This window comes from Sminthopsis crassicaudata, chromosome X (assembly GCF_048593235.1).
Source record: "Sminthopsis crassicaudata isolate SCR6 chromosome X, ASM4859323v1, whole genome shotgun sequence".
Lineage (NCBI taxonomy): Eukaryota > Metazoa > Chordata > Mammalia > Dasyuromorphia > Dasyuridae > Sminthopsis > Sminthopsis crassicaudata.
This window is the reverse complement of record NC_133623.1, coordinates 56667488-56682411: the sequence shown is the minus strand read 5'-3', so window position 1 is coordinate 56682411 and position 14924 is coordinate 56667488. Positions and strand designations below refer to the sequence as shown.

The 14924-nt window shown below is 49.4% G+C and overlaps 1 protein-coding gene across 2 annotated transcripts in view; it reads left to right on the top strand.

Annotated features, from left to right (window-relative positions):
* Positions 1–14924, top strand: part of ACTN4 (actinin alpha 4) — a 79566-nt gene that overhangs the window by 62348 nt on the left and 2294 nt on the right. For both annotated transcript variants that reach the window (XM_074277863.1, XM_074277865.1), the window contains exons 9-19: positions 2627–2719; positions 2870–3100; positions 3582–3729; positions 9112–9262; positions 10396–10504; positions 11204–11344; positions 11645–11827; positions 11925–12059; positions 12479–12658; positions 12747–12893; positions 13710–13790. In XM_074277863.1, the coding sequence (XP_074133964.1) occupies positions 2627–2719; positions 2870–3100; positions 3582–3729; positions 9112–9262; positions 10396–10504; positions 11204–11344; positions 11645–11827; positions 11925–12059; positions 12479–12658; positions 12747–12893; positions 13710–13790 (1599 nt within the window). The remainder of the gene's footprint in view (positions 1–2626; positions 2720–2869; positions 3101–3581; positions 3730–9111; positions 9263–10395; positions 10505–11203; positions 11345–11644; positions 11828–11924; positions 12060–12478; positions 12659–12746; positions 12894–13709; positions 13791–14924) is intronic.

Here is a 14924-nt window from a genome sequence, read left to right as displayed (position 1 = left end):
AGAGCCACAATGCCCTCAGAAAGCCATGGAGGAATTAATAATTCAACAAAAAACACCAGTTCATTTTATCATGAATTCTAACCTTATCCCAGCCTAGATTTTCATGGAGGTTGAGGAAAGAAGAAACCGGTAGGCCAGGTTTGGCTCTCCTGACTTCAGAGCTGCTGTAATGTGGTCTGAATGGCTGGTAATAACTGAAGCCAGAGGCTCACTTAAGTTCAGCTGTCTTGAGACTCCTTATCCTCCCAGTCATGGCCTCCTCCAAGCTCCAGAAGCTTGGAGAGGAGACACTGTAGTCCAAACAGATCAACCCAAAACAGGGAGCCTGTAATCTTCTTGATACTCTGTCGTCCTTCTTAAAATGGATAAGTATTCAGTTCTTAGCACAAGTTCTGTGGAAAGCTAGGTTTCTTTCTCTTAGTCATCAGGTGGCCTCCTACTTGACAAGGCTCCTGTGACAGTTTGGCTTCTGTGATTTTGCTTAGATTTGGGTATTGGAAAGTGGACTGTGGGGAAGGGCAAATAGGTTGTTGGAAGACTGAAATGAGGACGTGGATGTCATTTCAATACCATGTGACTTTCCCAAGAACCTATTTGTGCTATTTGATTCTCACTTCCAACTTCTCTGCCTGTTCTTTGGGATAGAGGATCATAAAGGAAATCCAGAGGTTTTCCAGATGGCAAATTATATACTTTACAGGGAACTCTGGGATAATGGGCTGACCAAGTGTTAAGGTGGAATCTATGATGCGCCGATGTGGGAGGGAGGGGAGAGCGCTGCTGTGCTGTCCCATAGCATTACTAGACCTGTCCTTTATTTGCTTCTGGTATAGGAGGAATGGGATCGTGTTGCCACAGTGTGGATACTCTCAGTTCTTTCTGGCAAAGAGTCTAGCTCCATAGCTCTTGTCCCTCCATTCAATCCTTCCTGGTCAGCTATCACTGGGAGAATGCCTGTAGGGATTTCCCCTTGAGGTGGGAGGGCACCACACTTGTTCTGTTGCCTGCAGTGACACAGTTCCCGACTTTCAGCTTCCATTGTCAGCTCTGTAGATGTTATTAAGAGTCTTATTGGATTGGGAATGAATGGTAGCTGAAGAAAAGGGGAGGTTACACAACGTGGCATCTTCACACACTTTGGGCAACTTCTGTTTTGCACAAAGGTTAAGGATTAACATTCATCCCTCCAGCCGAGACTACATTGTGTCGGTGCTTCCCCTTTCATTCTCTTTGGAGAGTTTTTCTGCATTGGCTTATACATCGCACTCCTTGCATGGCTGGTGCTCTGGCTTCTGTTAGCATCTTGCAGCATGTGCCAGTGTGCCCGAGAATGTGTGTGTGATTGTGGGCATATGTGTGCATGCACACATACCCCCAGTTCTTGCTGCAGGCTTCCTTTTGGCTGCACTGGGATGCTAGCTGTGTCAGTGGGGGTGGGGGCCGGGGAGGACACTTAGCTCAAGCCATTGATTTCCATATTGGAGTTGGTGATTATGGAGGCCCTTGGTAGCTCACCTCCCTAGCCTTTTCTGTTTTCCTTCCCCATCCTTCTGTAGACCCTCCTCACTATTTCTGTTGCTGTCTGGCTTTCAAGTCCTCCTCTTGGATCCTTTCTGTGCTTCCTGAAAGGTACCTGTTCTCTCCACTTTCCTTTCTCTGTGTGGTTTCCCTCTCCTTCCTTAAGTTTCTTGTTTTGTGATCTTTTGAAGAAAGCAGCTCTGGCCATAGGGAGAACAAAAGGATAGGGCCAGGCCAGTTGCCCCCAGATTTTTTTCAGGATGTTGCTCAATCATCCCCAATGTGGAAGAGGCTACCTTGAATTCAATCTCTTTAATTTCTGTGACTGTGTACCCCTTCATCCCTGAGGATAATTATACTTCCTTGTGTTTCCCATAGGAAGTACATTCTTCTGGGAGAATATTGAGGCTGTGTGAGGGAAAGGGACACAGTTCTTGTACTGTGCATTCAGACTCTAAGGCACTGTACAGGCTGTCCACTTAGCTGGGCCACTGAAAGAAGACCCTCCAGGCTGACCTATCCCATCCCTTTCACATCTAAAGATCTTAGAATGGTTCCATATATGTCTCTTGGGGACATGGCTCCCCTTGAGAAAATAAACCCTGCCCAGCATTTCCCAACCTCCTCTTAATGGCATGCCAGGCTGTCAGGTAAATTCATTTATCAAAAAGAAAAATATGGGGGTTGACATAGAGGTGTCAGCTCCAGATGCCGAGCCTGTCCAGATGGGCAGAGAACTTTTAGCCAGGATCTTCTGGCATTTGGACATCTCTTCCTAACCTGGTGAAATAATAGCCAACAACGTTGAGGCTGGGTTTCATCTTGGACAACTGGACAGTCTAAGAGTTTTCCTTAGGAGACAAGTGAACTTGTCAGTGAACTCCGGCTGCTGCCAGAGGTTTTTGACTTTGAGTTTTTCAGGACTTAATCTTGCTTGGGACTGACTTGCTTCCTTTCTTTCCCCTTATTCTGCAGGGTAGGGGGACTGGGAGGGGGTGGGAATGGGGGGGGGGCAGTTGGTTACCTAGCTCAGCAACTTTACAAAAGGGCTGGGGAAGATGTTCTACATAGCCCTGACTGGCTCTGTGTCTCTTCCCTATTCCATTAGGCCGAGACTGCGGCTAACAGAATCTGCAAAGTGCTGGCTGTCAATCAAGAGAATGAGCACCTGATGGAGGATTATGAGAAGCTGGCTAGTGATGTAAGTGTCCCCTTTGGGAATAGAAGGGAAGGGCCAGACCCACTACTGTTTACATATGGCCATAGGTCAATGTATATACATGTGTGAGAGGGAGATCCTCCTGAAATTATAGCCTCACAAGCACAAACCTGACTTTCCCTGACTCCACAGCTGCTGGTGTGGATCCGACGTACCATTCCTTGGCTAGAAGACCGTGTGCCTCAGAAGACCATCCAAGAGATGCAGCAGAAGCTCGAGGACTTCCGTGATTACCGGCGGGTGCACAAACCACCCAAAGTGCAGGAGAAGTGCCAGCTGGAGATCAACTTCAATACTCTGCAGACTAAGCTGCGGCTGAGCAACCGCCCTGCCTTCATGCCTTCTGAGGGCAAGATGGTGTCAGTAAGTGACTGCTCAGAAAATCACTACTTTCTTTCACGACCACTGTCTTCCTTTGGGTGTTTGGGAAAGAGCCTGGGATTTGGAAATCAGAAGCTGAATCCCTCTAAGGCTGTTTACATGGTATTCATCAAGTGACTTCCCTTCTCTGGGCCCATGTTACCTCATTAGTCACATGAAATACCAGATAATTTCGTTTTAAAGTCCCTTCAGCCTCAAGAGTCATTTGATCCCAAGATCGACCTAACAGTGAAAGGAAAATGTTCTTACACAGGAGCCCCTTCTTGGGTAATCAAAGGGCTCTTCCAATGTCATGGAATAGGTTAATGGCCTGCTTGCTGTTCTTTCATTTCCTGATTTAGTTGGATCAATAGGGTATCTTAGCCCAAATCTCTCTGTCCTTGTCTTTTCTCCATGAACATGAAAGTGAGCTTTCATTCACTCAGTGACTCTGAATGATCTCTTTCAATGCTTTGATTTCTAGGACATCAACAATTCTTGGCAGCACCTGGAACAAGCAGAGAAGGGCTTTGAAGAGTGGCTGCTCAACGTGATTCGGCGGCTAGAACGGCTGGATCACCTGGCAGAGAAGTTTGGACAGAAAGCTTCTATCCACGAAGCATGGACTGATGGTAGGGGCCCCTGGGTCAGTCTGTCTGTCTATCTCTCTGACTTTGGGGTGAGGGAAATTCTGTTTCAGCTCCACAGCCTGAACATCCTTTCAAAGAGATCCTGAGGGAGATAGGCACACAGGAGGACCCATGGTGCTAGTGGGGGTTCCTGAAGGCCCATAAAACCTTTGCCATGGTTCTCACACTCTGATCCTGGGATGACACATCTCAGATTGATCTTCACACAATCCAGTATTTCAGAACATACTGTATCCCAGGATCTCTTTGCCAGCTCATCCCAGCCAGAGAACAGCCATGTAAATGACCTGATCCTTGTTAGATTGACAGGTACATTTCACTAATACTCGAGCGGTTAGAGAATGTTTTCCTCGTGAAAAGCTTCAGAGGCACAAAGTGAAGAGATGGTGCCTCCCATTTTACAAGTGAGCGAACGGGTTCCCTCAAAGAGGTTCATGGATTTTCCCATTGTCACGCCCCAAATAATTATTAAAGCCAAGGTTCACATCCAGATCTCCCGATGCCCTAATTCTAATATGTAAGAGTTTAAAAGATAAGGGTAATTTTTTTCCCTTTCCATACTCATCATGATTTTAAAGATATTACTGCTGTCCTTTAAATTGAAATTTTACCAATCAAATTTCTTAATTTAATTCCTGTGGCATGAGATTGAGGGGCAGAAACCATTTGTTGATGCTCTAGCCTGGTTGTTAGCCCCAATCTCTGTTGGAGAGGCTGGAGGTCAAGAAGAAGATTCTGTATCTGCTCAGAACCAGAGCCCATGTTCATCCTTCCCTCCTTCCTAAGGTCCCAAATCTGCCTGAGAATGATATTTCTCCCAGGAGATAGTTTGGGCTGCCATGTCTCTGAGCTCTGCTTGCAGGCTCTTCCATCGGCTCAGAGCACCCATTCTATGTCCTGCCAGGCTCCCTGTGGTGATTCAGCTCCCTTCCTGCAGGGGACGTACCAGAGCAATCCGAGCCTGAGAAACCTGACATTGGGCCCTCCTCTGTTTAGTCCCATGCCCTCTTTTCTCAATCCCCTCACGAAGCCAGCCTCACTGTCCGTGGCTCAGAATTGTAGAGATGGCCATTACTCAGCCCACCTCGGCAGTCAGGCTTGGATGGGCACCTGAGGTCATAGAGTCACCTGCCTCTCTTAAGGTAGTCTGGCTGAGGCGGGCAGCTTCTCCAAAGTTTGTGCATCCTTCCTGGTCCCTGTGCTGTTCTGGTGACTCCAGAAAAAGACCTTGACTCCTCTGGGGTTATATGTAGAGAAGAAAGAAATGTTGGCCAGTTAGATGTAGTTGATCTTTGTTCCTCAGTGGACCTCTGCCCTTTTTCCTATTGGCCTTGTCACTCGGCTATTCTGGATTTCTGGAGAAGCCGATTCAATCCTGGCATTCCAATCTGACCTCAAGCGTTTTCCTAGCTGTACGGTCAAGTCATTTCACTTATGTCTGCCTCAGTTTCCTCAACTGTAAAATGAGGAGGTGGATAGGCCCCGCCTGCCCCCCCCCCCAGATTAATGTAACAATGATTAGAAAACATTTAGCACACTGCCTAGCACATAGTTGGCACTTAATGAATGCTTCTTTTTATCTTGTAACCTTTTTGCAGCTCCCTTCCTCTTTCTTTATCCTGGCTAGTTTGTGTAAACACAAAACGGGGGCAAGGTATGACAAAGAAATAGCAACTCCAATTTTCGAACCCAGGTCCTCTGCTTTTAGATCCAGAGCTTTTCCTCTTTACAGGCAGAAGAATCCCCACTTCTGCTACTTGCTTGATTTTGTAGGCAGCCTTATGAGTTGGTTGTAGGAGATGGCCTTGCTCACAGACTTTGGAGCCCAGACCTGTCAGCAAAGAACTCTGTTGAAGGGTTTGTTGCAAGCCATAAATTAAGAAATGTTGCCAGGTGGACTTCTTCCTTGGAAGGGAGCTTCATCCTCCATTTCTGCAGTGACACCGAAAGAGAAAATGACAGGGCGTGCTGAGAATCACACAGTTTTTAGACCGTCTCTGAACAGTTGTATGTCCTCCCTCCACGTGGAGAAGAGTATTATCTGATCACCACATGTTTATTAATGGCTGAGATGACAGCAAATCTGGATATTCTCACTATAAATGAAACCCCAGAAGGAGGAAGAACGCTGCAGTTAAATGAAGATTATTAGAGAGGAGCTAGATTTTATCATGTGTTATTTTACAGAATGGTTGGTCATCTTGTATTTCGGTGCTCATGATAAGTATGTGCAGAAAAGATCCTCTAAAAACAATTCCTTCAACAGAGGATAGAAAGGTAGACTCATGTTAACTCTCCAGTGACTACTTGTTCGCTTTAGGAATAAAGACAAATTCTCATCAGTCATGTAAAGCCTCCGCACAGCCTGGTTCCCATCTACCCATTGCTACCTTCTAATCTTAGATTCTGTGGTCCAACTAGACTAACCTTGCTGTTCATGACATATAATATCCCATCTCCTTTTTCCATCCCTTTACATAAGTTGCCCCCCAGCACTTGGAATGTACCCCCTCTCACTTCAGCCTTCTATAGTTCCAAGTTTTCTTCAAAGCTCCTTTGTGAGGTTCTTTTTTTTCCCTTCCCTCTACTACCTCAACTCTCCCAGCCCTCACCCAAAACTCTGTGTGTACATGTACGTACAGAGAGTGATGGGCAATCAGCCTGGCCCCTCTGGATTGTAGTGGGGAAGGCTCTGATGGAAAGAGAGAGAAAGGAGAAGAAGCTAGGCTGCGTGTGTAGACAATTCAGTATCAGAGCAGGCAGGCCAAGCTAACTAGTCCACAGCAGATCACATCTTTACCTTATGCCAGTGACTACAAGGTCTAAAGAATCCCAGGATACTTTTGTGCTTTGTACCATTTTAAGGGGGGGGGGGGGGGGGGCTTTTGATTCATTTGAACAGAACACAATTTCTCTTCCATCATGGTATCTCCCACACGTCTATCAAAGTGACATAAGAGTCCTCCAAAGATACCACAGAAATCTTGTTCAGCCCTCTCACTGTAACTGTGAAGGAAGCATAGAGGAGGATCAGGCTCACCTGTCTACTTAAATTGTCGCTGGGAGATTCAGGAGACACTAGCTTGGATACAGGTGGGGTGGAGGGAATCTCCAGTCACAGGGGCATTGAAATAATGAGTCATCTTTGGCACATCACTTCTTTACCATGATTGAACCAGTCCCTTCTTTTGACCCATGGGGGTCCCTCTCCTGCTCTGTAGGAGTGTTTTCTCAGCAGCAGGGCCTGGCACGACTGCCCTCCTCAGGCCATTCTAGGGAAGGCTTTAGCTCTGGGGTCCTTGAGGTCTCTCCATGGTTAAGAGTATTTTTTCTCTGGTGTCTATCCAGATCCCCAGTGCTGGCCCATGTGCTCCCAGCTGTCAGGGTCATGGGAAACTGGTGCCTGTTGCCTCTTTCTGACATGAGACAGAAAGGCCGGCTGAATTTGTGCTGCTGCCTCCCAGCCCTTAGTTCTATCAGTCTTGCCACTGAATCCTGGCAAAGCTTTAGTCCAGCTGGGTTAATAAGGCCATCTGTCAAGCAGCTTGTCTTTGACTAATTAAATTATTTCTGGTATTGACTTGGTTCTCTGGCTCCCCCTGAGGGAGGAAGTGCCCCAGTAACTAATGCCCCTATAGTTCTGTCTTCGAAGAAACAGGCAGGAAGTGCTGTTAGGGAATGGTGTCTTGCTGCTCTTTCTGGGGGCCCTGGCTGGAGCTGTCTCTTCTGCTGTTGCCGTTGGCTTAGCAGGCAAAGCGCTGGGATTGGATTCAGAAGTCACAAGTTGAGATCCTGCCTCAGATGTTTTCTTGGTGCATGATTCTGGACAACCCATTGAACCACTCAGCCTCTTACGGTTTCTTAATCTGTAAAATGGGACTAACAGCATCTGCCTGTTGTGATGTTCCAAAATGACCCATAATAGCCTTTGCTGATCTCACAGTGCTAGAGGGGGCTGTGGACTACAGCCTGCCCCAGTCAAGTCCTGCTTTCCTACCTCACTTTGGTTTTGTGTTAACATAAGAAGGACATGCGCTTCTTTTGGTTTTTACCCTTAATAGAAGGTAGGGAAGGAGGCTGAATGGCTGCTTTTATGCTTTTGTCACTCTTGCTTTCTGCCTCTGACTGTGGAGTTGTGTCCAGGGGTTATAAAGGAGTTAGGTCCCCAGGCCTCTGGGCCTGCCATGGAGTGAGCGCTGTCCTCCCTGTGCCACTGCTCCTTAGAGCCTGAAGAATAGGGAGAAGGCAGCTTGGGCCTGCAGCCTCAGTGCTCCAAGAGGCCGCAGCCAGCCTGACCTGGTTCATCTCGGGGCTGGGTTCTCACTCCATCTCAGGAAGCTTGTGGGAGCCTTGGCAACGACCTCAACCTCCTTTCCTTGGAAGGGTTTTTTTTTTCTCTCTTCTCTAAAGTTTCCCTAAACGGACGAGCTTTTGATGCTGTTCTACCTTGGCTTTTGTTCTCAGGTGTATAATTACTCAGGCTCCAAGCCTAATAACAGCATTTCTTTCCTTCAAAAGGCCTGACAAATGAGCCCTTCATACTTCCAGCTGCCTCATTGTCCAGGGCCTGGGAAAGAACCTGCTCTGGAGAAGCTCTGGATAAAGATAAGGGTTCTGTGGTGGGCCTGGACCCAATACAGTCTTCCCTCCTTTCATGTCATTTAAATCAGAAGGTGCTTCATAAACCACTTAGTCTTGTTCATGCCTGAACTGTAATAATATTCCCTTTTATAAAGTCCCTAGCTCCCAAAGTAGTCTTTTTGACTTTGAAAGTTTGGGTGTTGCGGTTTTTTCCCTTAGCTTAAATCTTCCCTGTTTAACTTGCATTCTATTCTCAAGAACCAAACAGAACATACTTAATCCCTTCTCTCTGCCCCCCACTGTTCTTTGAGTGTCTGGGGAAAGCTGTGGTTTTTCTTTTCCCACTCCTCCCTTTACCCCCAGTCCTAGCTTTTTTTAGCTTAGGCATCCCTGAGCTTTTAATCAGTCTTCTTACAGATTGATCATTGAAAATAACCTAAGATGTGGCTACTTGAAACCACCATGAATATATGACTTCGTTAGCCCTAAGCTGCCTGCCGTAAAGTTTCTAAGTCGGGATCCTGAACTAATGCCTCTGAGTATAGACAGGATAAGGGTCAGTTAATCTCAGGTCTTCTCTCTCCCACCCAAAACTGAAGCTGGGCTTTGAGAAGAATCAGGGCTTGGCCAAGAATCTAGACCTCTCTCCCGGTTAACCTTGCTTGGGCCTTAGTTTTACCTTGTGGTGAGGAGCTCAATGATGGCTTGTAAATAGCTTTGTTTTCCTTTCTTGGGTCTCTGTTATCCAGCTCTGACCATTCCTCTGTGATCCGTATCCCACAGGTAAGGAGGCCATGCTGAAACAGAAGGACTATGAGACAGCCACCCTGTCCGACATCAAAGCCCTCATCAGGAAACATGAGGCCTTTGAGAGCGACCTGGCAGCCCATCAGGACCGCGTGGAACAAATTGCTGCCATTGCCCAGGAGCTGAAGTATGTTGGCGTCTCTCCCACGTGGGGCCCAGGGTGGGGGAAATGTCCTCAGAAGAAGCCAAATACTGCTTTTTTGTGATGTGACCTTTGGGAATAGCTCTCCTCGGAAGGTTCTTTCGGGAAGAACTAGGAACCTTCTGGGGCCTAGGCTTTTGTTTCCTTCCCAACCAATCCCTTTATCTCCAAAGGCCTTCCTGAGGGGTGCCTCCATCTCTCCCTCCCTGTCCTCCACAGCATCTGAGTCATGTAAATAGGCCTTAGGCTGTTTCAGTATGATGGTTTTGGTGGGAGGGAGCTCTTGGCCTCCCTCACTGGGTCCTGCTGGCCTACATGCTCACTGCATGGCTGTGTTTGAGCAAGGCTGCCCCAGGCCCCCAGCCTTGCATCCAAAGAGGGAAGTGGAAAGTACAGTGGCACTATTGTTCCTGGCCCTCCCAACCCCCTTCCCTTCTTTCCCGACTAGAATACACTTATTGTAAGAGCTTCCAGGCGGCCCAGGATTTTTTTCCTCACTTCCCCACCCTAGTCAGATAAACTCATGCACACAATTAGTATACTCAGCACTGGGCCTGTGAGGAGCCAATGAATGTGTGCCCTTATTCCCCTAGATTGGGTGTCTACCACCTAAAAGTGGGAGGCCCAGGGCATGACTTAATGGAAAATCTTTCAGTCCCAGCAGGGAGCTCCCAAAATAACTGTCTGTTCCTTGTCTAGAACTGCCCTTTGCACAGCCTCCCCTCCTCTCCCCTGCCTGCCTCTGCCATCTCCAGAGTTATGCTTATTCTGTGAGGCTGACTCCACTATTAATATGTGGAGGAGCCAAGCCCTGGGTGGGGACAAATTTCCTCTTACTCAGCCCCTTCTTCCTGTTATCCGGTTCCTCTCCCTATCATCATCTTGGCAAATTTGATAGCTGTCAGCCTTCTGGATATTTGATGGCCTTGGCTGTTGTGTGCCCCCAATGGAAAGACTTTCATTAATGTGAGACCCCCCCCAAGAGGTCATCCCATCTGCTTCCCTACCATAAGTAGTGATAGGCCTACCCCAGTTAGCAATCTCTTAATAAATTGAAAGACCACTCACAGAGCCAAGGAAAATAGACCTCATTAGACTTTCTCTCCTTGTCTTCACAGTGAACTGGATTATTATGATTCCCCAAGTGTCAATACTCGGTGCCAGAAGATTTGTGACCAGTGGGATGCCCTTGGCTCACTGACACACAGTAGAAGAGAAGCTCTTGAGGTGAGATCTTTAGTCTGGCGCAGGGAAAAAATAAGGGAGCCTCTTATTGCCCTGGCACTCACCAAGTCCCCCCTTCTCCCCATTCCTTAGACATGTAACAGGCAGGAAGGGCATTGCTTTAAGTGATGGATGCCTGTGAGCTTTAAGAATTCAAAGTGATCACCATACACATGGGTTGGAGGAGGTGTGGGTAGCTGTGAGGCTAGCTCAGTGCAAGTCAGGAGTGTGATGTGGCTGCCCGAGACTCATGCTCTGGTGAGGGAGAAAGGAGAATGCCACTGGGCTACCCAAGTGTAAGACACTGGCAGGCTTAGGTGCCCAGGGAAGACCAACCTTACTGGTAGAGGCCATTGAGGACATGCCAGGGAAGAATCCGTTGAGGATCCTTCTAAAATGTGTAACCTGGGGGAGGTTGGGGAGCTACCACAAAGCAACAAATTTAGGGAACACTCAATGGTCGTGAGAACTGTCCCAAGTGCAAGATTCTGCCTCGGGCCCTGGCTGGTCAGTGGTTTTCCCTGATGGTCTCTTGTGTTTTGGAGGCATGCCTCTTTGTCGGGGCAGCTGGAGCCAGTTATCTGCTGTGCTCTGTCCTGACTGGAAAGCCTGCCCTTTGCTTCTCCACCCCCTACCACCTAGGGTGCTACCTTTTCTTTGCATTTCTTCTTTAATGACTTCCCACCATTCTCCCCACTTCAGAAAACAGAGAAACAGCTGGAAACAATTGACCAGCTGCACCTGGAATACGCCAAGCGGGCAGCACCATTCAACAATTGGATGGAGAGTGCGATGGAAGACCTACAAGACATGTTCATTGTCCACACCATCGAGGAGATTGAGGTAGAGGAGGAGCATCAGTTCTCATCTCTGGGCAAAAAATCTAAAAACCAGGCCTGTCATCTGTCATCTCATTAGGCACCCTGAAGCTAGCAAAATCCTCCAGTGTCCCCCCTTCTGGCCCTTAGAAGTTCCGGTTTAAAAAATCCACATGCTCCAGATAGACACCCTACCCTCACCCCGGGGCCCTCCTGCCTCACCACCTAGATCTGATGGAAAGGAAAGACAAAACCCGCTGCCTTTTCCATTAGAACTGTTGGCAGTCCTTGCTATCTGTAATCTCTGACTGGTCTTTCCCTCCAGGGCCTCATTGCAGCCCATGACCAGTTCAAATCCACCCTGCCGGATGCCGACAAGGAGCGAGAGGCTATCCTCGCCATCCATGGGGAAGCCCAGAGGATTGCCGAATGTAATCACATCAAGCTGTTGGGGAGCAACCCCTATACCACTGTTACCCCCCAGATCATCAACTCCAAGTGGGAGAAGGTAAGACCGAAAAGCAGGCTGGGAGCAGAGCTTTGGGAGCTGGAGGCTGGCCTACTGACCCAGCACCTAACCCTTTCCCACACTGTCTCCTGGGCAGGTTCAGCAGCTGGTGCCAAAGCGGGACGATGCCCTGTTGGAAGAGCAGAGCAAGCAGCAGTCCAATGAGCGCCTCCGCCGGCAGTTTGCCAGCCAGGCCAACATTGTGGGGCCGTGGATCCAGACCAAGATGGAGGTGAGGGCGGAGCAATTCAACAAGGGCTGGCTGTGGGCTTAGAGCGCCACCTGGTGTTGCATCAAGCCCACAAAGGTCCAGAGGGGACACATTTAACTCTTAGGAAGCCAAAAATACCAAATATTCCCAGAATCTCCTGCCAAATCCTTGGGATTGGGACATGGTTTCTTTTTGGCTCAGGGGGAGAGGAATTTGGGGTTAGAATGACCAATGGAGGCTTTATCTGGGCCTGAGCAAAACAACAAAGGTGGTGATGGGCAGTCACAGAAAGAGACCTTGGAGTGGAGGCTCTGACTCCTGTTCAGATGCACAGTTGGGGAGAGGATGAAGCTTTTAGAAAGGGGCTGTCTGGCCTGGGGAGGAACATTATTTGGGGAGGAAAAAGCTCATTTGATCTGGGGCTCTCCTTCTCAATTCAGGAAATCGGTCGCATTTCCATCGAAATGAATGGTACCCTGGAGGACCAGCTGAACCACCTGAAGCAGTACGAGCAGAGCATCGTAGACTATAAGCCCAACCTGGACCTCCTGGAACAGCAGCACCAGCTCATCCAGGAAGCCCTCATCTTCGACAACAAGCACACCAACTATACCATGGAGGTAGGGAAGCCCGGGCCCCAGCCCACCCCCACCTCCTCCCCTTGTTCAGGGAGATAACTCAGCCTCACTCTGATCCTCCCTCCTGCAGCACATCCGTGTGGGCTGGGAGCAGCTCCTCACCACCATCGCCAGAACCATCAATGAGGTCGAGAACCAGATCCTGACCCGGGATGCCAAAGGCATCAGCCAGGAGCAGATGCAGGAGTTCCGGGCCTCATTCAACCACTTTGACAAGGTGAGTGACCTCAGACCCCTCCCCTCTGTGCCAGGTTGTTTGCTGTTGCCCACTTCATCTAGAGCCCTCCTGAGTGTCATCTCCCCTTCTTTCCCTACCCCCATCTTCATTCATTCATTCATTCATTCATTTAGCACTTAATGACCAAACCTCTCTGGCATTTTTGGTTAGGGAGAGGCAGAGTATAGAGTTATACGGCCGTGGGGCCTTCCTATCTAAGTCTCGTAGGCCAGAAAAGGCTCCTACACAAACGGCAGGGATGCCGTAATATGAGATCATGTGAGTGGTGCAAGTTCCCTCCCGCCGCCTCTCAAGCTGGTCTCCAAGGCCAGAAGCAATTCAGTCTTGTATAAATAGTCACAGCAAAAACACTTTGTGGACCCCTCCGGTCCTGGCCTCTCTCACTGCCCCAGTTAGATAATGCAGGCAAGTATGCCTTCCACTCTCCTCGAGGTCACCCAAGTCAGAGGAAGAGACAGACTAAGCCAGAAAGTCACATCAGAGGAACTGGCAGAAGGCTTCTCTTCTCTTGGGAGGCTGGCTGGACGGGCTCCCGCCTCTTAGACTCCTAATTCCCTTTCCCCAAACTTCACCCCCCACATCCCTTCCCCTTCCCCTAGGTCACTGTGTCTGTGTTGCCCTCTAATGACGTGTTTCCCTCCTGTCTGCTCTCCCATGTGTCCCTTTCCCCCTTCCCCAACCCCGCATGTGGCCTCGTGGCTCCTCTCCCCATCTCCGGCCTTGGTCTCCATACCCATCCCTCTTCCCCTCCTTCTCCGTGGGGTCTGGACCGTGCTCCCCTGGATGGTTCGGCAGGATCACGGCGGGGCGCTGGGGCCTGAGGAGTTCAAAGCATGTCTCATCAGCCTGGGCTACGACGTGGAGAATGACCGACAGGTATGGATGCCCTGGTGGGGCTGCCCACCCAGCAGCCTAATTAACTGCTTCTCTCTCTCTCCCTTTCTCCCACTCCACTGCCTTCCTTTTCCATCCACCATTGGAACGGTCACCATTGTTTCCACTCTCGCTGGCCCTTCCTGCTCCTTTCTCTTACCTTGACTGTCCTTGGCTTCCTTCGTCTGTCTCCTCTTCATCTGCCACCTCTCGCATGTGCCAACGCCTTCCCTCCATCCCCCCGTACTGGGGCCTCCCTTCTCCTGCTGTCCTTCCCTTGGAGCAGAAGCAGACTGGCAGCATGGACGCTGACGACTTCCGAGCTCTGCTTATCTCCACAGGATACAGCCTGGTACGCTGCGCGCTCTCTTCCCCTCTCCTTCTCCTCCTCCAAACTCGCTGGTTCCCTTGGGAAGGAACAGAGCGTTCCTCTCTGCTCTCTGCCTCTGACACAGCCAGGTGGGAGGGCCTCACTGCCTCCAGCCGCCAGGCTCGTCTCTCCTGTTCCCACCGTCCCTGTGCTCTTGGCTTTGCCAGACCCAAGATGGAGGGAGTCTGTCTCTCCCTCTGCTTCTCTTCACTGCACCCCCTTCCCATTTTATCTTTTTCCCTTTCTTCCCTGTTCCCTTTTTGGTCCCCATGGGCAGAGTTGGCTGACAGCCTAGGTTTGAGAGACAAACCATTCTGAAATTTTTTTTTTTTTGGCCCAGATATAGCAAACACGCAGAGCTGAGCCCCCAGAACATAGGGGGGGGGGTTGGTTTTCTCCCTTCTTCCTGGGTTGAGAGTGATGGATACCCGTCAGAGCACCAGCCTCCAGTGACTCCTGGTCTGGCCTGCAAAATGGGTAGCCAAGTGCTGAACAGCCTGACCCCGGGTTAGGTATCCTCAGAGACAAGGAGTCCCCAGAGAACGCTTGAGTTGAAGCAGGGATTATAAGCTCCCCCAAAGAAGAGGAGGATCTCTGCCTGTCAGCAGACACCCAAAGTCTTTTCTCCTATTAACGAGCCCACCTGAAGCTGGGAGCTGAGGGACCCTGCATTAGGAGAGGGGGGTAGGAGGCAGGTCTGCCAAGAGGAGGCAGGACCCCTGAGCAGCCGGGACCAATAGCTCCTGTCTCTTCCCACTCCCCTACAG